Source organism: Trachurus japonicus, chromosome 18, assembly GCF_045865225.1.
Source record: "Trachurus japonicus isolate A0001 chromosome 18, Traja_1.0".
Classification (NCBI taxonomy): Eukaryota; Metazoa; Chordata; class Actinopteri; order Carangiformes; family Carangidae; genus Trachurus; species Trachurus japonicus.
The window spans coordinates 6,004,655-6,029,929 of NC_140924.1; the positions used below are offsets into that span (position 1 = coordinate 6,004,655).

A 25,275-nucleotide genomic window follows, 5' to 3' on the forward strand; every position below is an offset into this window, starting at 1 on the left:
TCTGTCACTTACAGCTGACGTCACTTTAGTCAGTGAGGGTTCAGGGCCTGAGTCTTTAGGGGGCGGATTGGAATTAGGGGAGAGTCGTTCGGCGGGATCTGTCGCTACCCGATCTGCGACGCTACCCGATCTGTGACAGCCACGTACGGCAACTCCACTTGGACAAACTTAGTTGAATTGACTTAGGATCACTGCCCTATGTGCGTCGCCAGAGACGGTTTATCTTTTTATTTTTAATTTTTTTAAATACTTTATTAGTAATGTAAATTGAGGGTTGTGGTGGTCTGGATCTTGATGCTCAGAAAACAGGAACACAGACGGACTTTTAATGTTTACTGTCCTCTTTTCTCGCCGGCCTCATCACCATGACAACCACAAACAATCACAACTACCACAACACTCACTGAATAAACGAGTCTGCCGCGGCTGTCTTATGACGGACCTCCGCGGTTTTTATTTTATTTTATTTTATTTTTTAATCATTTTCACAGTACCGTATTTTAATTTCACAGAACTTTAAGCATGTACGCAAATCGGGCAGTGCCCAAATAAAGTTTGTCCAAGTGGAGTTGCCGTAGGCAGCTGTCCAAGATGGCGGCCAGACCAGTTTTGTCACAGATCGGGTAGCGTCGCAAATCGGGTAGTGACAGGATCAACCGAGAGTTTGAGTAAAATGTCTGAGGTGGAGTTTCTGAGAGGATTCGTTACCGAGAGACTCACCGCCGCCTCCCAGGAAATCTTAGCGGCCGTGGACAGAGTCGTAGCCGGCTACGAGGCGGAGGCTTCGGGCTTCAGACAGGAGATCGAGCGGCAGAGGAACCTGCTGGATGTTCTCCTGCAGCCTCGAGTCGTTCTCAACAAAACAGGTTGGTGATTCAGTTTTAAAGGAGCTGTAAAACTGTGGCCAAAAGCTGTTGCGGTCAAAGTCAAAACATCCCAGACTCTAGGTTGCCAGACTCTGCTCACTCACACTGTCAGTCTCAAAGTAAAGATGCTCATGCCTCTCTAAAACATGTTAAACTGCAGTAGTTGCAGTCAGGGTCCAAAACTAACTTTTTAGTGGTAACACACACACACACACACACACACACACACACACACACACACACACACACACACACACACACACACACACACACACACCATGAACCAGCTTCATGTGATTACAGTTACAGACACACACACACATCAAAACACACAGGTAACATACAAATGCGCACGTAAGCGTGCACTCCTCTCCCACACTCTAACACACACAGGTAACTTCATGTGATTACACACACACACACACACCATATCAGTGCTTATAGAAAGATGATCATGTGTCTGTCTGATCAGCTCTATCTTGACCTTAAGATCGTGGGTTTGATTCCCATGTTGACAGAGATGGCAAAACCGGCTTTCTTTTCTTCCATTATTATTAGGGCCACGGGCAATCGCACCGGGCACTGGTCCCAACAGCTATGAAATAGCTGCAGAGACCACTACTGTTATTGTGTGGATTTTTTCCTACTTTTTAAGCATTCACACTATTGTTCTTCTGTTCGGCCATTTTCTTCCGCCTTTTTACGGTCTTCTTCTAGTCCTTCATACTTTGTGCTATTTCAACAATTCATATATCAAAACGTGCAGCTTTTTCTGGACTTTATCGGCATTACTTTTCTCTTTTTAACTATTTATACTTTTTAAAATATTCAACTTTTTCTGCAAATTAAATTCTAGACAAATTATTTTCTCCAGTTTTGTAGCCACACTTGTCTTCTGGCTAAAATTCTGGTCAAAAATGCAAAGAGACTTAGATAATAATTTAAAATATTTTTTAAATGCAGCCAGGGAGCTCTCTGCTCTCATTCAGCCCAATGCTGAGAGTTCTCCACAACTCTGTCTGTAGTCCAGTTGGTTACAGGTGTTTGTTAAGAGACGCATTAATTGCTTCTGCCACCGTTTGCAGCACATCATCACATTACAATGGCAACATACTTATGTCTGTGCTCTCTGTGGCGAAGTGGCAGAGTAAAGGTTTATTGATCATGAGGTCATGGGTTCGATTCCTTACTTTTTTTTTTAAGCAGAAGCCAGTGATCCTCTTATGTTTTCTTTACCCCTCACATACTGTCTCTGTCTGTAGCCTAGTGGTTAGCTTGCTGGTCTGGAGACCTGAAGGTTACTGGTTCAATTCTTGCCTCAACAACAATTATAGTGAATTATTTTCCCAGTTGTCCTCTGTTGACTTCTGATAACTTGCTTCATGTTGAAACTGCTGCTCTCAGCCTGAAATTCACAGAAATTTTCATTCTAAGTCATTCAAGCTTGACTCTCAAGCTTTCTTGATGTTGACAGTGTGCAGATCATTAACAGACAACAGTCTCTGCAACTGTGTGTGCACCGTGGCCTAGAAGCAGAGTGAAAGTCTAATGACCATGAGGTTGTGGGTTCGATTCCGACCTTGGTCAAACATTTGTATGGTGATCACTGCTTGCACTATTTGCTAATTCTGCAACAGCATTCAGTTGCTATCAGCAGTCACACCATTTCCATTCTTGGAAATGCTTTTTCTAGTTTAAAATATTTTTTAAATGCAGCCAGGGAGCTCTCTGCTCTCATTCAGCCCAATGCATTTTTTTCACAGCAGCAGGAGAAGGAGCTCAACTTTGTAACTTCTCCACAACTCTGTCTGTAGTCCAGTTGGTATGGTGGCCGCTTGCCAACCCCAAGGTCACTAGTTCGAATCCAGGCTGAGCAATCTTGTTATGTGATGTTGAACTCTGCTCCCCTCCCCCACCCTCAATTGGTTACAGGTGTTCGTTAAGAGACGCATTAATTGCTTCTGCCACCGTTTGCAGCACATCATCACATTACAATGGCAACATGCTTATGTCTGTGCTCTCTGTGGCGAAGTGGCAGAGTAAAGGTTTATTGATCATGAGGTCATGGGTTCGATTTCTGCCTCATTCATGTCGTACTTTCTGCTAGAGACTTCATTCAAATTCTTTTTTAAGCATCATTGAAAAATCTCACATTCATCAAAGTCTCAACCTCTACTTCATCAGAAGTGTTGGAATGGCCTAGTGGATAAGGTTCCTGCCATCCAACCATTAGGTCACAGGTTCAAATCCCACCTGAGCAGTCTTGTTAGTGTGTCAGCCACTTTGAACTTTAACCAATACCACTTGGTCTGGTCACATGATCAAACTTGATAATGCATATGCGCCCCCACCTATTCTCTTTACCTCTTTCAATCTTGGTTTGTTTAACATGTTTCTTGTTTATACCACTGCACTAAGATTGATTTGCACTGGAACTACAGCTTTGGGCTCGTTAACTTCAGAGTGAGACAGAGTGCAGTTCATCAACAGACAACAGTCTCTGTAACTGTGTGTACACTGTGGCCTAGAGGCAGAGTGAAAGTCTGCTGACCATGAGGTTGTGGGTTCGATACCTACCTTGGTCAACCATTTGAATGGTGATCACTGCTTGCACTATTTGCTAATTCTGCAACAGCGTTCAGCTGCTTTCAGCATTCACACGCATTTCCATCAGGAAATGCTACTTGTTCTTCTGTTCGGCCATTTTCTTCCGCCTTTTTACGGTCTTCTTCTAGTCCTTCATACTTTGTGCTATTTCAACAATTCATATATCAAAACGTGCAGCTTTTTTTGAACTTTTTCGGCATTACTTTTCTCTTTTTAACTATTTATACTTTTTAAAATATTTAACTTTTTCTGATTTTTTTCAGCTTTATAATGGGTGTGTGTTGCGTCTGGAGACCTGAAGGTTGCTGGTTCAAATCTTGCCTCAACAACAATTATAGTGAATTATTTTCCCAGTCGTCCTCTGTTGACTTCTGATAACTTGCTTCATGTTGAAACTGCTGCTCTCAGCCTGAAATTCACAGAAATTTTAATTGTAAGTCATTCAAGCTTGACTCTCAAGCTTTCTTGGTGTTGACACAGTGTGTATCCAACAGGTGCAGCTTTGGGCTCGTTAACTTCAGAGTGAGACAGAGTGCAGCTCATCAACAGACAACAGTCTGTACAACTGTGTGTACACTGTGGCCTAGAGGCAAAGTCAAAGTCTAGTGACCATGAGATTGTGGGTTCGATTCCTACCTTGGTCAACCATTTGTATGGTGATCACTGCTTGCATTATTTTCACAAAAAAACTCCTCTACTTACTTGTTGTGGCTCATTTCTCTTTTTTTAAATTTCTCTTTTTAACTATTTATACTTTTTAAAATATTTAACTTTTTCTGCAAATTAAACTCTAGACAAATAATTTTCTCCAGTTTTGTAGCCACACTTGTCTTCTGGCTAAAATTCTGGTCAAAAATGCAAAGAGACTTAGATAATAATTTAAAATATTTTTTAAATGCAGCCAGGAAGCTCTCTGCTCTCATTCAGCCCAATGCATTTTTTTCACAGCAGCAGGAGAAGGAGCTCAACTTTGTAACTTGCTGTTTCGTGCTTTTTCAACACAGTCTCACCCCTTTGCGTCAAACGGTTGACGCTTGGTCAAGGCCCCTTACGTCAATATACTGACGTGGAGGGGGTACCCTCGAGGTCGTTTCTCGATGAATAGGGCCACTCATAGACTTGAATGCAAATCCCTCATCCTCGGATTTTGACGCAGGGGGGCGGGACCGTTTCTCCCTCGACGTTGCTCCAGAACGCAAAGGGCCACTCATAGACTTGAATGCGAATCCCTCATCGTCGGATTTTGACGAAGGGGGGCGGGACCGTTTCTCCCTCGACGTTGCTCCAGAACGCAAAGGGCCACTCATAGACTTGAATGCGAATCCCTTATCGTCGGAATCTTAGGAAGTGGGATAGGAGTCTGTATTTTTTTTTTTTTTTTTTTTTGTAGTTGGGTTTTGTATCTGCAACTCAAAACAGTTGGGTGTCATAAATAAAACATAAATTAAATCATAAATTAGATATCCTACTGCAGACATGTTTTGGGGGCTATTTTGGCCAAGTAGGTTAATGTTGAATTCTGTGATTAATGCAAATCACCGTTTCCTTCACTAGGACTGCTATTTATGCTGATTCCTTTCTGTTTTTGAGCAAGCCAAGCATATAAAGACTGTCTTTTTCACCGTGAATGTATTTTTGGCCTGTGCGACGCGTGACGTCACTGTGTGCGTTGCGACGCACTGATATGGACGCACCAGATTCAGTTCCCCGCGCGATTCACTGGTAAGTACAGCACAGTCTACTACCAAGAGAAATAATAAGCATTAACACCTCCAAATCGATCAAGTTGTTGGCAGAAAAAACATGTTCTTGTATTTGCCCATTTCGGACCACACTGAATATGACTGACATAATACGAAGAGTCTGGTTTATGCCACTCGAAGCTCTCTCTTTCTCTCCACCCGCGTGCGTGCGCACACACACACACGCACGCACGGACACACACACACACACACACACACACACAGACACACACACGCACGCACGGACACACACACACACACACACTTTGTGAGAGAGACTTCATGTAGTTAAATGTTTGGCAAGGCAATAGCTTTGTTTTGTTGTGTTGTGTGTTGCATGAATGAACAAAAGCTGAGGTTATGCATAGTATTGTAGTATAATATCTAGTTGTGTGATCTATTCAGATTTGATTTGTTTTTCTCTGCAGGTTCCTTATCCCTATCTCCAATCCAAGTGTAGGCCTACAGGTTGGGATCAAATAATACACATACATTTGTTTGTTGGTTTTGTTTTGTCACTAAATCATGGATATTATACTTGGTTGTTGCACCAAATGAAATACGCCTAAATATGCATTTGGCATTAATTCTAAAAGTTAGGTTTTGTGAGGAATGCCTGTATTTTTAAAATGGTTTATGACAGTGGGAAAACAAACAGCTCACTTTATGGCACCTTTAGGTTTTGCGTGTTTTCTGCATCTAAATGACTTGACCAGCTAGCAAACATCCAGAGCTACTACTGTACTACCTTTTTATAATCTTAGAATTCTGTTAAGCATAACTTACTTCTTTCTGACATATGCTAACATGCTGACTAGCCATGTCTTCCTTGTTCATATTGTAAGTATGTTTAGATCCCTGTATTCTATATTGTGTCCATTTCAGAATGACAAGACCCAAATTCCGGCCCTGCCCAAGCTGCCAGGTGCCTCAGCAGGCCAACAGGAAAACCTGTGGGTCCTGTTTTGCAGCTCTGCCGGGCAAAAAGGAAAAGAAAAAAAATATTCCAGATGACTGGGCCCCGAGGGTCATCCAGAATAGAAATGTGTCACGGGTGGTGGCCTCTGCCCAAATAGCGGTGAGTAAATACTCATGCTACACTTATTGTGGCAATCATTGTGGCAATCAATATTAATCTCCAAAGTACATTAAGTATTTACATAAAATGCACAACCATCTGACTGTCAAGGGTATTCTTTCCATCAGTCCAGAAAAATCAATTTCTCCCCCTTTTAAAAGTAAGCCCACCATATTTCCTGTGTCTCTGAATGTATGTCTGCAAACAAATATCTGGAATACACATGCTTGAATTTAAAGATAATTGTGGAAACTTTTATTGAGTGCAGTGTCTGTTGACAGACAGAAGGCATAGCACCCATGCTGTGTATTGTGTCACTCACCACCCACACCAACCCACACCATACATCCATATTAAATTGCTTCACACATGACCATCAAGTGATAATACATAATACGAAATGATAATTTCATTTTATGCAGGCATGCTTATGGGCATGCATGTGTGTCCATAAGTAGGCAACATTCCAGACTACACATGAGATAATCTTTAAAAAAAAACTTCTGTAACAGCAGGAACTATGAATCAAGTACTACTTTAAGAAATCAAGATTTTTATGCAGACAGGAAGTTATTGTTCAAAGTTGATGTCGAGTGGACACCATCTTCATTACAATCACTACGTCTGATAAATTATTTTACAACAAAATTGAGCACCGGTAGTTGAAATGTAAGAAATCTTCATGAATGAATATTTCTCTGTATATATTTTATATGTCATTAATAACTTGGTTGACATTTGTTGAAAATGTTGAAAACTTTATGTGTGTGTATGTTTTCTTTGCCAGCTTGGGTCTTTAAATAGTAGATGGACTGCCACATCTGGAGCAATGTAGTAACATAATGTATTGGAAAAGTGCTAATTAATTTGTTTAATTTCAGGTCCGAAAACTCTCGGCCTTGGGCTGTATGCCAATATTGTTTCTTAGCAGGACACATAAAGGCACAGGCAAGTTTGAGGCAGATGTGTATACACATCTGCCTCAAACACAGTCAAATAAAGAATTGCTGTCCAGCATGAAGATGGCGTATACCTTTCTGATCCAACAAGATGGTAAGATACGTTTTTTGCAGAGTTCATTCTTGTTTTCCGCTGATTTTGATTGATTGATTCTGACAATGTGGATATACTTTTATTTGCTAACTTCATGGCAGATGTGCCCCAGTCCCAGCACCAGGCCCAGCCAGAGCAAGACCAACACCCTCCCCAAGACCAACACCCTTACCGAAGTAAGTGTTTTTTTTGTAAATCTGTTACATGTTTTGTAATCTGTGCAAAATACAAAACAGGTTAGACATGGAAGATTTGGAATATTTATTTCTTAAAGCAGAAGTAAGTGGTCCGGTCGTTTTCGCTAATGCTGCGTTCCAGGCAGGCTTTTGAAATCGTAAATTACAGCTTCAAGTCACAACTTACGACTTTGTAGCGTTTCAGGCAACCCACTCGTGTTTTTCCGACCTGTTTTACCAGTGAAAGTCACTATAACGGCCACTCGTAACTTCCGACCCGTGAACTCGTACCAGATCGAACTGGTACCACTTCACGGTCGGAAAAATACGAGTTTCCTTGAACGCACCATAACAGTCCTCGTCGCTACGTCGCCACATTCACGGCGTTCCTTGGCTGCACACACAGCCCTGCATGCCATTCTCTCTCCTCATTGGATAAAAACTGTAGGATACGATAAATGTTTTCTCCTCGGCTCAGAGCAGAGCAGAGTGACTGACAGACCCGTGTTTCAGTCCAAACACTCTATGTAAGTGATTGCTGTCGGAAGATACAACTATTTAAGACTTATATTAACACAAATATATCACTTACTTCTGCTTTAATGTGCATTGTCCTCAACAAATAAACAATAAATGAAATGAAATGAAATAGTGACATATTGAGTGATTTTTAATGATTATTTGCTGTACATTTCTTACACAGCTCCTTTAAATCAATGAACCTCAAAGTTGTGGTTTGTAGACAAAGGGGAGCAGCAGATTTTATGATTGGAGTTTTGCAGATTAGTTCACACTCAGCAAGTTCTACAATGAATAACAATCGTATAATGATAGTACTCATAGTTTTTTTTTCTCATTCTGTACATTTTCTATCTCAATGAAAGCTTTGATGGGGCTCAGCGTTGTCAGGCCATTGGTTAGATTCTAATAGTCTACAATACTTTATTACTACTAGTTATTATTGGAGGTGTACTTTGATGGTGGTAACTGGAGGGTTCTGTTTGATCAGGGTGACTTTATGGATTACTGATTGATGAATGGATGCACATGGCTGCAGGAGATGCTGTTGGTGTCCACTGAGAAGATAATTTTGGTTCACAGCAGTTATATGAGTGACATTATGAAGACACTGTTGTTCATGATGTGTGTTTCATTTTTTCTGCAGGTGATCAGCACCTGTTGATGATTAAAACAGAGGATCCTCCTGAGTTGACCACTAGTCTGGACCAGGAGAACCCAGAGAGTCTACATATTAAAGAAGAAGAGGAAGAACTGTTGACCACTCCAGAGTTCTCCCTCGCTTTTCTTCATGAGAAGAGTGAGGATGAGGAGGAGAAACCTCAGTCCCTACAACCTCATCAAAGACAAACTGAGACAGAGCCTCCATCCAGCAGCTCAGCTGAACAGATGGAGGCTGATGGAGACGACTGTGGAGGATCTGAACCAGCCAGGAACTCGGATCAACCTGAAGATCTTCAACCAGATACAGATGATGAGGTTTCAGAGTCGTTCTCTGAAGCTGAAGACAGTGATGATGACGGGAGAGAAACCAGAGCATCTGAGTCAGGTTTGAACAGTGAAGCTGTTCATGTAAATGATGAAGAATGTGACACTGGTAAGAAGTCTCACCGCTGCTCAGAGTGTGGGAAAACATTTAGCACAACCTGGGTTTTGAAGAGACACATGAGAACCCATACAGGAGAGAAACCCTTTGAATGTGCAATCTGTGGTAAAAAATTTAGAATTAAAGCAAATCTTAAAGACCACGTAAGAGTACACACAGGAGAGAAACCCTTTGAATGTGCAATCTGTGGTAAAAAATTTACACAACGAAGTAAGCTTCCTGAACATATGAGAATCCATACAGGAGAGAGACCATTTGACTGTGCTACATGTGGCAAAAAATTTAGTCGACGTGGGAGCCTTAGAGAACACATCAGAATCCATTCAGGAGAAAAAAACATTTAATGCATACATGTCAAATATTTAAAGTTCGTATGAGTTATGAAATTGTTTCTATAAAACGCCTTGTTCATGAAATGACTATCTCAAATTCATTGATGGTGTGTTCCAGGTGTTCTCGGGGGCAGGAATTCCTGACATCCTATATCATAAGTATATTAACGTTGGACTTTCGTTTCATTTAGTTTTCTTTTTTGTTTTGTTTTGTAACTACATTTGCATCATGAGTTGGTATATTGAAATATCCATGTGTTCTTACTGATATGTTTGATCTATTATGATGTATTTAAATGGATGTGTGCAATGCAGCGGCTTGGCGCCCAAGACAAGTTTCCCTTCACGGGACAATAAAGCATACTTTACTTTTACCTTCATTTTATGAATCATCCATTTTTCTGACAACTGGAAAGCGCTCAACGTTGTTCCAAGCTCCAAGTTTCAACACCATTACATACCGCGATACTGTGATCGACATGTTCGATTGCTCATGCCTGTGTTATGGCTGTGGCCAACATGTTGATATTGACTCAAAAATGTTATTTCATTCTAAGAAACCAAATGAACTATACACATAGTACTACCACACCACCAGCCATAGTGGCAGTGTATCTCAGCAGCAGCAGCAGTTGTGAGGTGATCTTCAGAGTCAGAGTACAGAAGTGAGATAGAAGCTGGGTGTTGGTATTTTACAATGTTGTTAATCGTAGTAGTGCTGCATTGTGCAGAAAATTGGGGAACACGCCTTAGAATGGGCCCTAAAATAATGAAATAGTCAAGTTTTATTTCGAAGTTTGGTTTAGTCCTTTCTGGAGAAAGCTACACCAGTCACCACTGGGCTGCAGAGATGTTGCTTTAACTAAACTTTAACAGGTTATAACAACATGATAAATATGGACTGCACAACGTGTTACATTTTTATTGTTTTTTATAAAAGTATAACAATTTATGGTATACTTGTACTTGGTGGAAACATCTTTTTGAGGTTTTATTCATTTTAAATTGGAAAATCTTTTTCTATGAACTTTTGGGCTTAATGATTAAAATGTGTTAGATAGAAAATTACATTTTAAAAGGTCTTTGTCTCTTTGTTTTTGAATCCTCCACTGCTGCTTCTTTATCAAATTAAAGCTTCAAATCTACCAAGAATCATCACAGAGACTTTCATTATAGTTTCCAATGATATCGGAGTTTTTCTTCTTAGCATTCTTGTTGTTCTTCCAAGATATTACTCTACCGCCATGTTGTGTGTCTGAATCATTCCTTCAATTACTGTAAGTCTTTGTAAAAGGGGAACTATGCAAGTCCAGTCGCTTTTCCGCTGTTTTGCTAACCCACCTCCTGGCCATGTGCATTTGTTTTCAGTGAAGCTGGTGAGAGATCAATCCATGGAGCGGTGGATAACGTTACATTTCATATACGATGTTATGACGCGTATAGTTGTGTAGTCTTATCTGTCATAAACATTATGAGTTACAGGTTGCGTTTGTGTTGCTGTGCCGCCAAGACCCGATCAGGGACACCAGAGGCGTTGACCTTTATCAACCAAGAGAGGCTAGGTGGAAGGCAGAGAGCCTCCATTCTCCCTTAGTCAAGTCAGTGACTTGAAGTTATTTATTTGTATGATTATTTAAGTTAATATAGAGGACTTTAGGTGATACAATCCAAATTAAATTCATTTATAAACTTGGGATTGTTCCATCACAACACGTCTTGTTGGAAATGACAATCTGTCACATTTAAATATATATATCATGCTGTATTGGCATGATGATCTCAGCCATAAAGCTAACATTAAATGTACACAAAATACACAACATTTACCTTGATTTTCTCTAGTTTAAATTGCTTCCAGGGAACCAACTCTGCTCTCCAGCCATGTGCTCTCCTAACAATGACTATTACCGTAATTACAAGTAGCCTTTAAAAAACATCCCTAAATTTACGTTTTGTGGTGTGTGGTGGTGGAAATGACTGAGACCCCAAGAGACAGTGTTCTTTTTATCAAAAAGACATAAAACACAATATATCTTACAACACATGATACATTTCATTAAAATAGGGATTTATGTACCACTTGTCTATAAAGTTACTATTAGATCACAATTTAATTCAATATTAAGAGGGATTGAATGTCACAAATCTGGCCCAGGGACAAAGGAAATAGCCTACAACAAAAGTCATACATGAAAAACAGTGTTATAGCAAAAAAAACAATCACAGATCTATACTTTAATTTTTCAAAGTTCATCTTGATGTCAAGTCAGTGTGCCAAAAATAAAAAAAAACAAGAAATGTGTTTTCATTTTTATTACATCGGCCAGGAACACAAATTCTACATAGTTGAAGAATCACCCATATAATATGCAAATGTGCCTTCCACCAGCAAAACTCAGCCAAGTGTGGAGAAATGGGACAGGGCCAATCACACTAACCTGAGTCTGTGGTTGACTAGACACTGGAATAAGAGAGTAACGACACTTCCATTGTCTCCCGTGGTAAGCATTATGCGCCCTGAGTGCAGGATATGGGTATTGCAAAAGTGCCCAGAACTCCAATGTATGTGTGTTGCCCACTTGCTTGTAAATTGATGAAAACTGCTGTGTTTTTGTTTTTAGGTGTCTTGGTCATATCAAATTACACTCATAATTTGTTTATTATAAAATGTAGATTGAAACATTCATGTAGAAAACTGTTTTGTTTTGTTTTTTTACTTGCCTAGAAATGAAATGTCCTTAAATTATTGACCACACTTGCTCATTCACTCACAATGCAGAGTTGTCAGTTCTTGGGCACTTTTGCAAAACCCATATTCCGCCATTAGGAGGCGCTTCATTGGACCATGCGTGTCGTTACTCTCTTATTCCAGTGCGCTAGTTTCTACCCGGATGATATTTGCGCACGTACCCAAATCCGGAAGAGAGAGTCCTGGTTGGGGGAAACAATAGAGTCGTTCGGCGGGATCAACCGAGAGTTTGAGTAAAATGTCTCCGGTGGAGTTTCTGAGAGGATTCGTTACCGAGAGACTCACCGCCGCCTCCCAGGAAATCTTAGCGGCCGTGGACAGAGTCGTAGCCGGCTACGAGGCGGAGGCTTCGGGCTTCAGACAGGAGATCGAGCGGCAGAGGAACCTGCTGGATGTTCTCCTGCAGCCTCGAGTCGCTCTCAACAAAACAGGTTGGTGATTCAGTTTTAAAGGAGCTGTAAAACTGTGGCCAAAAACTGTTGCGGTCAAAGTCAAAACATCCCAGACACGAGGTTGCCAGACTCTGCTCACTCACAGTAGTCCAGGCAAAATAGCGTTTTCCGACAGACTAATTGTAACAGAATGTTTTTCACCATACATCATTTCTTTGAGGTGTCCAGAACAACATACTAAAAGTCCTAAGAAATCCTAGTTGGGGAAATATATTTAATTCTCATCAATCCAAGATTGATTATAAAGTCTATGGTGCCAATAAGGCCAGACAGCCATACACCCCAATGGGGCTATTTTTTCTTCCTTTACTGCTATCACAATGAAACTTTACACAATGAAAGTATTCATGAAATGTAACATTTTTTGTATTACAAGTTTCTTTGAAAATAAATTTGAATATGCAAATGAGCCATACACTAATCAAATATGCCCAAAATACACCGGAATAGCCTTGTTTTTCCCCCCTTACTCCTACCACAATGAAACTTTACACAATGAAAGTATACATGAAAAGTAAAATTTCTGTATTTCAAGTTTCCCAGAAAATGTATTTTAAATATGCTAATGAGCTCAACACTAATTGACTTATGGTCAAGAAGCCATAAAGCCGCAAGCAGCAAAAACAGGGGCCAAATAACTAACACATTCATGTCCATTCAGTAAGTTAACCTATGCATACAATCTGAAGTCACTTGCCACACTTGACCTATGCACAATTTGATGTCACTTGCCACACTAAAGGGCCTTTCACACCGAACGCGGCAGGCGGCGGAAGGCGGCAGCAAACCCATTCATTGTGTACGTGCTACCACGGCGCACGGGCGAACGGCTCTGCGCCGAGCTGAGCGGCACGCAAGGTGGGCGCATGCCGCGGCGGCGCGCTGCGCCCGAATTAAAAAATGTTTAATCTGGCCGCAGCGCGCTGTGACGACATCTCGGCGCGTCCAATAGGAGAGGATGTAGTGGAGTCTGAAAAAAAAATCAGCCGATTGCAGAGTGAAAACAAACGGCCAGACGTTCAGTTAAAGTGACGGATGCATGAAATGAGTTGTCATCCTCCTGAGGATCAGACCAACTCTCTCTAACAGGCTGTTAAACTGCTCCCTGCTCAGCCTGACGCTAAAGTTCACCTGGAAGCGGTCGTTTTGTAGCTCCTGGCGAACATATACCCCCCCAAATCCTGTCTTGTTTGTTCGGTTGCTGAGCAACTCGCGCCATATGTGTGAGCGCTGCCGTCCTGCTCTGCGCCTGTCTGCGCTGTACCTCGCGGTGGGCGCAGCGCATACCGCGCTCGGTGTGAAAGGCCCTTTACCTGGGTCACTGGTTGCCACAAAAAGACTTATATTGACCTTAAGAATTGATTGCACAGTCTTGTCTCCAGTAGCTTTCTAAATCCACTTTTTATTAGCGAACAAGCCTTACCTAATGACTTTCCCCCAATTTGCAGAGAACATCAGAAGAAAGTCAGAATACATTAAAGTCGTTTCAACGACTGTGTGTGATGTTATGTTAAATATGCTGTTATGTTCAACATCATATGAGCGGGACTAAGAACATAGTTATTTGGCCCCTGTTTTTGCTGCTTGCGGCTTTATGGCTTCTTGACCATAACGCAATTAATGTTGAGCTCATTTGCATATTCAAATTAATTTTCCAAGAAACTTGTAATACAAAAAATGTTACTTTTCATGTATACTTCCATTGTGTGAAGTTTAATTGTGGTAGGAGTAAAGGGGGGAAAAAACAAGCCTATTCGGGTGTATTTTGGGCATATTCCATTACTGTATTGCTCATTTGCATATTCAAATTAATTTTCCAAGAAACTTGTAATACAAAAAATGTTACATTTTATGACTTTCATTGTGTAAAGTTTCATTGTGATAGCAGTAAAGGAAAAAAATAGCCCCATTGGGGTGAATGGCTGTCTGGCCTTATTGGCACCATAGACTTTATAGTAAATCAATCTTTAATTGATGAGAATTAAACATATTTCCCCAACTAGGATTTCTTAGGACTTTTAGTATGTTGTTCTGGACACCTCAAAGAAATGATGTATGGTGAAAAACATTCTGTTACAATTAGTTCTATTTTTGGGTCCAAAATTAGCTAGATTGCCTGGACTACAGTGTCAGTCTCAAAGTAAAGATGCTCATGCCTCTCTAATACGTGTTAAACTGCATTAGTTGCAGTAGAAAGATGATAAAAGCGCCGTTAAAAGTAATTAAGGCATCAGCATCTGATAAAGCATTGTGGACGTCAGCCTATCATAGTGATTCTGTGTCATCTTGCCATTCACATGTGCACAAGCGAGGTGTTTTTGATTTATATCTAAACTCACCATCTTAGGCTACATAGACACGATTGGGGTCCCCAGAGGTGTGCTGATGAATACAAGTTAGTAAACCAAGTTGCAGCAGGATCCCGGACAGTAAAATTAAATTGAATCAACGTTGAAGTATGGTCAGGCAGATCCATTGAATCAGCATTGATTCCCGGCATTTATTCAACATTGAAAGCGCTCGTTATGATACTGATACTGAATCAACACTGATTCAATGTTCACCTAAAAGCAGTCTGCTGCTATAATTTTAGTTGATTTCACATAAAAAAAAAATGTTACTGAATCAATACTAAATCGGCTGTTATCTAAATGGAAGTCTCCGTGTTAATTGTAGGCAGATATAAATGTTATTTTAGTCCAAAATTCATTCTGCATGCTGCATCAAAAATATGGAATCATACCATACCATACCATACCATACCATAAGAGTGACAGAAAAGGCCTAAGGTTTATTCTGAAAAGGCAAGTTTATGCATTCTCCTAGTTTTATCAGTGTCCCGGTCCGACTTAAGATGAGCCGTGGCACCGCACATGAAATAACAACGCTGTGAGCAAAACAAAAACTTATGCCCCTTTCCCCCTGGCCAAAAAACACGTTTAAACCTGCTAACAATCGGCTTTCGGTAGCAGTGGGAAAGGCGCACCGACCCACGTTGACCCGTGTCAAACGGCTCGGCTCGGCTCGGCTCCTATCGGCATGCAGTGGGAACGCCAGACCCGGGTCAACCCGCTAATTTACATGACGACGTTGAGGTCTCGTCTCATATCACGTACCAAAACAAAGCTCTGCTCTCGTTCGAGACTGGGATCAAAAGATCGAACAACACTGACCAAAAACGATTGAAAAAAAAAAGAAGCGACAGTCTGTTTAACTGACGTGTTGTGCCGCGGACGCCGTCATACCATTCAGCTGCATCGTCATCTGCTTTCTTTTCTTCCATTATTATTATTAGGGGTGCACCGAATGGCACTTTTTGGCCGAAGCCGAATACCGAATAAAATCAAAACGCTTGGCCGAATAACCGAATAATACAGAATACCGAAAGTGGTTTTAAAGTTTTTAAATAAAATATTTTTTTAAACTTAATTTTCAAAGAAAGTAAATGTCTATTGACTATTCTGACAGTTTTTGAATATTCCAGTTGCCATTGCTCATCAAAAAAGCACAACAAGTTATATAAAGTTTTTCATTTAGGCCTATATCGGCCCATTGTGAGTGCTGAAAGATCTATGCAAGTACAAATAAAATATTTTATATAAAATATTTTTTTAAACTTAATTTTCAAAGAAAGTAAATGTCTATTGACTATTCTGACAGTTTTTGAATATTCCAGTTGCCATTGCTCATCAAAAAAGCACAACAAGTTATATAAAGTTTTTCATTTAGGCCTATATCGGCCCATTGTGAGTGCTGAAAGATCTATGCAAGTACATTCCAAAAAAACCCAAGTGTCTTGTGGTTCCTAACCTTTCTTGGTCAGATTTTCTTTAATTCATCAATTAGGCTACTAGACATTTCAGGTGACCTCATTTGAATTTCAGGCGACCCCACGTGGGGTCCTGACCCCAAGGTTGGGAAACACTGTTTTAAAAGCTGTCGGTCACGGACGGAGTGGGCGACATGCTGGGACGAGGAACTTTCGTTTTAACTGCTGCAGCCGTCTCTCCCTCTCGTAGCCTACAGCATGCTGTTCAGGGTGTTTGGTTGTTAAATGATTCATTAAAAGGCGCGTTGCTACAGGAACGGTCCCCTCACTCAGTCCTCTCAGTGGCCGTGTCTCCGCTGCAGACAGGACGCACCGGGCTCTTGGAGCGACGTGCAACGGTGCGCGCGGTCGCTGTGCAGCTTCCCCCCCACTGCTCTTGTTGCTGTTGTTTTTCCAGCAGTAGTCACTTACTAATAAAGCTGGGGTTTAAGCTGCCGTTTCGATCGTCGCGCAATCGCATATTTATCAGACTTTAAAAAGTTTTTTTAAATTCGGCCTTGCTTTTCGCTCATTCCACCGAAGGCCGAATGTTGCTTTTTTTGAAATATTCGGCCAAATATATTCGGTGCATCCCTAATTATTATATTACCTGTGCTCTGTGGTATGTCTTGTCTGTTTTTTAATGTGAGGACTGCAGATGGAAACTAGCTCTGAGCCAAATCCGGCACACTTACATGACGCCACGGCGTTAGTTTGTTCATTAATGTGCATTGTCCTCAACAAATAAACAATAAATGAAATTAAATGAAATAGTGACATATTGAGTGATTTTTAATGATTATTTGCTGTACATTTCTTACACAGTTCCTTTAAATCAATGAACCTCAAAATTGTGGTTTGTAGAGAAAGAGGAGCAGCAGATTTTATGATTGGAGTTTTGCAGATTAGTTTCTAGTTCAGGATTAAACCACCATGTAATAACAGGACATTTTGGACGCACTCAACAAGTTCTACAATGAATAACAATCGTATAATGATAGTAGTACTCTTTTTTTTTTTTTCTCATTCTGTACATTTTCTATCTCAATGAAAGCTTTGATGGGGCTCAGCGTTGTCAGGCCATTGGTTAGATTCTAATAGTCTACAATACTTTATTACTACTAGTTATTATTGGAGGTGTACTTTGATGGTGGTAACTGGAGGGTTCTGTTTGATCAGGGCGACTTTATGGATTACTGATTGATGAATGGGTGCACATGGCTGCAGGAGATGCTGTTGGTGTCCACTGAGAAGATAATTTTGGTTCATAGACCAGTTATATGAGTGACAGTATGAAGACACTGTTGTTTATGATGTATTTCATTGTTTCTGCAGGTGATCAGCAGCTGTTGATGATTAAAGTAGAGGATCCTCCTGAGTTGACCACTAGTCTGGACCAGGAGAACCCAGAGAGTCTACATGTTAAAGAAGAAGAGGAAGAACTACTGACCACTCCAGAGTTCCCCATCACTTCTGTTCATGTGAAGAGTGAGGATGAGGAGGAGGAACCTCAGTCCCTACAACCTCATCAAAGACAAACTGAGGCAGAGCCTCCATCCAGCAGCTCAGCTGAACAGATAGAGGCTGATGGAGACGACTGTGGAGGATCTGAACCAGCCAGGAACTCAGATCAACCTGAAGATCTTCAACCAGATATAGATGATGAGGTCTCTGAGTCGTTACCTGAAGCTGAAGACAGTGATGATGACTGGAGACCACCAGAGTCACATTTGAACAGTGAAGCTGTTCATGTGAGTAATGAAAAATGTAAGACTGGTAAGAAGTCTCACCGCTGCTCAGAGTGTGGGAAAACATTTAGCCTCAAGGGGAATTTGAACAAACACATGAGAATCCATACAGGAGAGAAACCATTTGAATGTACAATCTGTGGTAAAAAATTTATAAGACGACAGCATCTTAATGGACATATGAGAATCCATACAGGAGAGAAACCATTTCTATGTGCAATCTGTGGTAAAAAATTTACACAACGAAGTAGTCTTACTGACCATATGAGAGTCCATACAGGAGAGAGACCATTTGACTGTGCTATCTGTGGTAAAATATTTAGAAAACGATGGAATCTTAATGAACATATGAGAACCCATACAGGAGAGAAACCATTTGAATGTGGTAAAACATTTCGCCATGCAAAGAGTCTTGGCATCCATATGAGAGTCCATACAGGAGAGAAACCATTTGGTTGTGCTATTTGTGGCGAAACATTTACCCAGCAGATACATTGTTTAAATCACACACTGGCCCATTTAAAAGCGAAACCATTGAATTGTAGTGTGTGTGGGAGTACATATGCAACAGTATCGAATCTCACGAGACACATGAAATCCCATACAGGAGAGAAACCACATGTATGCAGTATCTGCGGGAAAAGATTCCTTCGAAAAGAATATCTTAAGTGTCACTCAAGAAACCATACAGGAGAGAAACCATTTGACTGTGCTACATGTGGTAAAAAATTTAGTCGACGTGGGAGGCTTAGAGAACACATCAGAATCCATTCAGGAGAAAAAAACATTTAGTTGTAGTTTTTGTAGCCATCAGTTCTCAGATTTGTCCAGCAAGAAGAGACATATGAGTGTATGTAAATTCAGGAATGTTACTGAAGCCAGCAGCAGTGTGTGAGGCTGCAGTTATTGAACTGTAACAGTTCATCACAATGTAGTGATAATGAATTTCACATGTAAAATATTTAAAGTTCGTATGAGTTATGAAATTGTTTCTATAAAACGCCTTGTTCATGAAATGACTACCTCAAATTCATTGATGGTGTGTTCCAGGTGTTCTCGGGGGCAGGAATTCCTAACATCCTATGTCATAAGTATATTAACGTTGGACTTTTGTTTCATTTAGTTTTCTTTTTTGTTTTGTTTTGTAACTACATTTGCATCATGAGTTGGTATATTGAAATTGCCATGTGTTCTTACTGATATGTTTGATCTATTATGATGTATTTAAATTGATGTGTGCAAGGTAGCGGCTTGGCGCCCAAGACAAGTTTTCCTTCACGGGACAATAAAGCATACTTTACTTTTACCTTCATTTTATGAATCATCCATTTTTCTGACAACTGGAAAGCGCTCAACGTTGTTCCAAGCTCCAAGTTTCAACACCATTACATACCGCGATACTGTGATCGACATGTTCGATTGCTCAAGAAACCAAATTAACTATACACATAGTACTACCACACCACCAGCCATAGTGGCAGTGTATCTCAGCAGCAGCAGCAGTTGTGAGGTGATCTTCAGAGTCTACAGAAGTGAGATAGAAGATGGGTGTTGATATTTTACAATGTTGTTAGTAGTTCGTAGTAGTGCTGCATTGTGCAGAAAATTGGGGAACACGCCTTAGAATGGGCCCTAAAATAATGAAATAGTCAAGTTTTATTTTGAAGTTTGGTTTAGTCCCTTCTGGAGAAAGCTACACCAGTCACCACTGGGCTGCAGAGATGTTGATTTAACTAAACTTTAACAGGTTATAACAACATGATAAATATGGACTGCACAACGTGTTACATTTTTATTGTTTTTTTTATAAAAGTATAACAATTACTGGTATACTTGTACTTGGTGGAAACATCTTTTTGAGGTTTTATTCATTTTAAATTGGAAAATCTTTTTCTATGAACTTTTGGGCTTAATGATTAAAATTTGTTAGATAGAAAATTAAATTTTAAAAGGTCTTTGTCTCTTTGTTTTTGAATTTCCAATGATATCAGAGTTTTTCTTCTTAGCATTCTTGTTGTTCTTCCAAGATATTACTCTACCGCCATGTTGTGTGTCTGAATCATTCCTTCAATTACTGTAAGCCTTTGTAAAAGGGGAACTATGCAAGTCCAGTCGCTTTTCCGCTGTTTTGCTAACCCACCTCCTGGCCATGTGCATTTGTTTTCAGTGAAGCTGGTGAGAGATCAATCCATGGAGCGGTGGATAACGTTACATTTCATATACGATGTTATGACGCGTATAGTTGTGTAGTCTTATCTGTCATAAACATTATGAGTTACAGGTTGCGTTTGTGTTGCTGTGCCGCCAAGACCCGATCAGGGACACCAGAGGCGTTGACCTTTATCAACCAAGAGAGGCTAGGTGGAAGGCAGAGAGCCTCCATTCTCCCTTAGTCAAGTCAGTGACTTGAAGTTATTTATTTGTATGATTATTTAAGTTAATATAGAGGACTTTAGGTGATACAATCCAAATTAAATTCATTTATAAACTTGGGATTGTTCCATCACAACACGTCTTGTTGGAAATGACAATCTGTCACATTTAAATATATATATCATGCTGTATTGGCATGATGATCTCAGCCATAAAGCTAACATTAAATGTGCACGAAATACACGACATTTACCTTGATTTTCTCTAGTTTAAATTGCTTCCAGGGAACCAACTCTGCTCTCCAGCCATGTGCTCTCCTAACAATGACTATTACCGTAATTACAAGTAGCCTTTAAAAAACATCCCTAAATTTACGTTTTGTGGTCTGTGGTGGTGGAAATGACTGAGACCCCAAGAGACAGTGTTCTTTTTATCAAAAAGACATAAAACACAATATATCTTACAACACATGATACATTTCATTAAAATAGGGATGTATGTACCACTTGTCTATAAAGTTACTATTAGATCACAATTTAATTCAATATTAAGAGGGATTGAATGTCACAAATCTGGCCCAGGGACAAAGGAAATAGCCTACAACAAAAGTCATACATGAAAAACAGTGTTTATATAGCAAAAAAAAACAAAAACAAAACAATCACAGTTCTATATTTTAATTTTTCAAAGTTCCTCTTGATGTCAAGTCAGTGTGCCAAAAATAAAAAACAAGAAATGTGTTTTCATTTTTATTACATCTGCCAGGAACACAAATTCTACATAGTTGAAGAATCACCCATATGCAAATGTGCCTTCCACCAGCAAAACGTCACCAAAACTCAGCCAAGTGTGGAGAAATGGGACAGGGCCAATCACACTAACCTGAGTCTGTGGTTGACTAGACACTGGAATAAGAGAGTAACGACACTTCCATTGACTCCCGTGGTAAGCATTATGCGCCCTGAGTGCAGGATATTGGTATTGCAAAAGAGCCCAGAAAACCCATTCACTCCAGTGTATGTGTGTTGCCCACTTGCTTGTAAATTGATGAAAACAGCCGTGTTTTTGTTTTTAGGTGTCTTGGTCATATCAAATTACACTCATAATTTGTTTATTATAAAATGTAGATTGAAACATTCATGTAGAAAACTGTTTTGTTTTGTTTTTTTACTTGCCTAGAAATGAAATGTCCTTAAATTATTGAAAATACCACACTTGCCCATTCACCAACAATGCAGAGTTGTCAGTTCTTGGGCACTTTTGCAATACCCATATTCCGCCATTAGGAGGCGCTTCATTGGACCAATGCGTGTCGTTACTCTCTTATTCCAGTGCGCTAGTTTCTACCCGGATGATATTTGTGCACGTACCCAAAACCGGAAGAGAGAGTCCTGGTTGGGGGAAACAATAGAGTCGTTCGGCGGGATCAACCGAGAGTTTGAGTAACATGTCTCCGGTGGAGTTTCTGAGAGGATTCATAACCGAGAGACTCACCGCCGCCTCCCAGGAAATCTTCGCGGCCGTGGACAGAGTCGTAGCCGGCTACGAGGCGGAGGCTTCGGGCTTCAGACAGGAGATCGAGCGGCAGAGGAACCTGCTGGATGTTCTCCTGCAGCCTCGAGTCGCTCTCAACAAAACAGGTTGGTGATTCAGTTTTAAAGGAGCTGTAAAACTGTGGCCAAAAACTGTTGCGGTCAAAGTCAAAACATCCCAGACACGAGGTTGCCAGACTCTGCTCACTCACAGTAGTCCAGGCAAAATAGCGTTTTCCGACAGACTAATTGTAACAGAATGTTTTTCACCATACATCATTTCTTTGAGGTGTCCAGAACAACATACTAAAAGTCCTAAGAAATCCTAGTTGGGGAAATATGTTTAATTCTCATCAATCCAAGATTGATTATAAAGTCTATGGTGCCAATAAGGCCAGACAGCCATACACCCCAATGGGGCTATTTTTTCTTCCTTTACTGCTATCACAATGAAACTTTACACAATGAAAGTATTCATGAAATGTAACATTTTTTGTATTACAAGCTTCTTTGAAAATAAATTTGAATATGCAAATGAGCCATACACTAATCAAATATGCCCAAAATACACCGGAATAGCCTTGTTTTTCCCCCCTTACTCCTACCACAATGAAACTTTACACAATGAAAGTACATGAAAAGTAAAATTTCTGTATTTCAAGTTTCCCAGAAAATGTATTTTAAATATGCTAATGAGCTCAACACTAATTGACTTATGGTCAAGAAGCCATAAAGCCGCAAGCAGCAAAAACAGGGGCCAAATAACTAACACATTCATGTCCATTCAGTAAGTTAACCTATGCATACAATCTGAAGTCACTTGCCACACTTGACCTATGCATACACACAATTTGATGTCATTTGCCACACTTACCTGGGTCACTGGTTGCCACAAAAAGACTTATATTGACCTTAAGAATTGATTGCACAGTCTTGTCTCCAGTAGCTTTCTAAATCCAGTTTTTATAAGCGAACAAGCCTTACCTAATGACTTTCCCCCCAATTTGCAGAGAACATCAGAAGAAAGTCAGAATACATTAAAGTCGTTTCAACGACTGTGTGTGATGTTATGTTAAATATGCTGTTATGTTCAACAACATATGAGCGGGACTAAGAACATAGTTATTTGGCCCCTGTTTTTGCTGCTTGTGGCTTTATGGCTTCTTGACCATAACTCAATTAATGTTGAGCTCATTTGCATATTCAAATAAATTTTCCAAGAAACTTGTAATACAAAAAATGTTACTTTTCATGTATACTTCCATTGTGTGAAGTTTAATTGTGGTAGGAGTAAAGGGGGAAAAAAACAAGCCTATTCGGGTGTATTTTGGGCATATTCCATTACTGTATTGCTCATTTGCATATTCAAATTCATTTTCAAAGAAACTTGTAATACAAAAAATGTTACATTTTATGAATACTTTCATTGTGTAAAGTTTCATTGTGATAGCAGTAAAGGAAAAAAATAGCCCCATTGGGGTGTATGGCTGTCTGGCCTTATTGGCACCATAGACTTTATAGTAAATCAATCTTTAATTGATGAGAATTAAACATATTTCCCCAACTAGGATTTCTTAGGACTTTTAGTATGTTGTTCTGGACACCTCAAAGAAATGATGTATGGTGAAAAACATTCTGTTACAATTAGTTCTATTTTTGGGTCCAAAATTAGCTAGATTGCCTGGACTACAGTGTCAGTCTCAAAGTAAAGATGCTCATGCCTCTCTAATACGTGTTAAACTGCATTAGTTGCAGTAGAAAGATGATAAAAGCGCCATTAAAAGTAATTAAGGCATCAGCATCTGCATTGTGGACGTCAGCCTATCATAGTGATTCTGTGTCATCTTGCCATTCACATGTGCACAAGCGAGGTGTTTTTGATTTATATCTAAACTCACCATCTTAGGCTACATAGACACGATTGGGGTCCCCAGAGGTGTGCTGATGAATACAAGTTAGTAAACCAAGTTGCAGCAGGATCCCGGACAGTAAAATTAAATTGAATCAACGTTGAAGTATGGTCAGGCAGATCCATTGAATCAGCATTGATTCCCGGCATTTATTCAACATTGAAAGCGCTCGTTATGATACTGATACTGAATCAACACTGATTCAATGTTCACCTAAAAGCAGTCTGCTGCTATAATTTTAGTTGATTTCACATTTTAAAAAAATGTTACTGAATCAATACTAAATCGGCTGTTATCTAAATGGAAGTCTCCGTGTTAATTGTAGGCAGATATAAATGTTATTTTAGTCCAAAATTCATTCTGCATGCTGCTTAAAAAATATGGAATCATACTCAAACATATTTGAATAACTGAAAAGAGTGACAGAAACACAGGGTTTCCCCCAGAAAACTTGTTAAGCCCGGTGGTAGGGTGGCACCGGCGGCCCATCCGCGGCCCATCGCCGGGCCACCGGTGCCCAAGCATGTTTTTTTTGTGACGGGCCTGACCCTGACCATTGACTGATGGCAGGGCCCTGTAGGTAACAGATTCATTAATGGAGCAGTAGCATTTATAAGGTGTGATTCCATAAGGCCTTATGATCAATGTTAAAAGTTGACTGGAAATTTGAAAATATTATCATAAACATCTGTTATTATAAGACATTTATGTAACATATTAAACACCAGCTATAGCAGAGTCTTACAGAAAGGCACTCTTGGGGCGTCGCGTGGCGTAGTGGTTAGAGCGGGCGCCCCATGTATAGAGGCACAGTCCTCGCTGCGGTCGGCCCCGGTTCGAGTCCCACGTCGGGCGCCATTTGCTGCATGTCATCCCCCCTCTCTCTGCCTCCCCATTTCCTGTCTGTCTCAACTGTACTATCTATAAAGGCATAAAAGCCCAAAAAATATACTTTAAAAAAAAAAAGAAAGGCACTCTTGAAATGCTGTTCAATAACCACAAATAAATTAATAATAATAATTATAATTATAAAATAATATTTAAATAAATAGCATCAACTGTTTGCATTAAAAATTAAAAAGAACAACTGCCTGGTGTCTCCTTTAGCTTTATTTCTCAGATTTTATTTTTTTTATTCTCAGATTTTTTACATCTGGAGCATAGACTGTAAAAGATTTGGAGTCACGTAATGACGTACCACGCTCTTTTTCCAGTCAGTCGTCAT

At 40.1% G+C, this 25,275-nt stretch overlaps 2 protein-coding genes across 2 annotated transcripts; both read left to right on the forward strand.

Moving 5' to 3' along the window:
- The first annotated feature begins 655 nt into the window (after positions 1-655).
- Positions 656-9,622, forward strand: LOC146968500 (uncharacterized). The gene is made up of 3 exons (XM_085759243.1): positions 656-866; positions 8,688-8,840; positions 9,597-9,622. Exons 1-3 carry the CDS (start codon positions 674-676, stop codon positions 9,620-9,622), a joined length of 372 nt encoding a protein of 123 aa, XP_085615369.1. The 5' UTR covers positions 656-673.
- Positions 9,623-12,423: 2,801 nt separating this feature from the next.
- Positions 12,424-19,262, forward strand: LOC146968501 (uncharacterized). The gene is made up of 3 exons (XM_085759244.1): positions 12,424-12,658; positions 17,823-18,731; positions 18,807-19,262. The coding sequence occupies exons 1-3, from the start codon at positions 12,466-12,468 to the stop codon at positions 19,025-19,027; spliced, it is 1,323 nt and encodes a 440-aa protein (XP_085615370.1). The 5' UTR covers positions 12,424-12,465; the 3' UTR covers positions 19,028-19,262.
- The last annotated feature ends 6,013 nt before the right edge of the window (positions 19,263-25,275 follow it).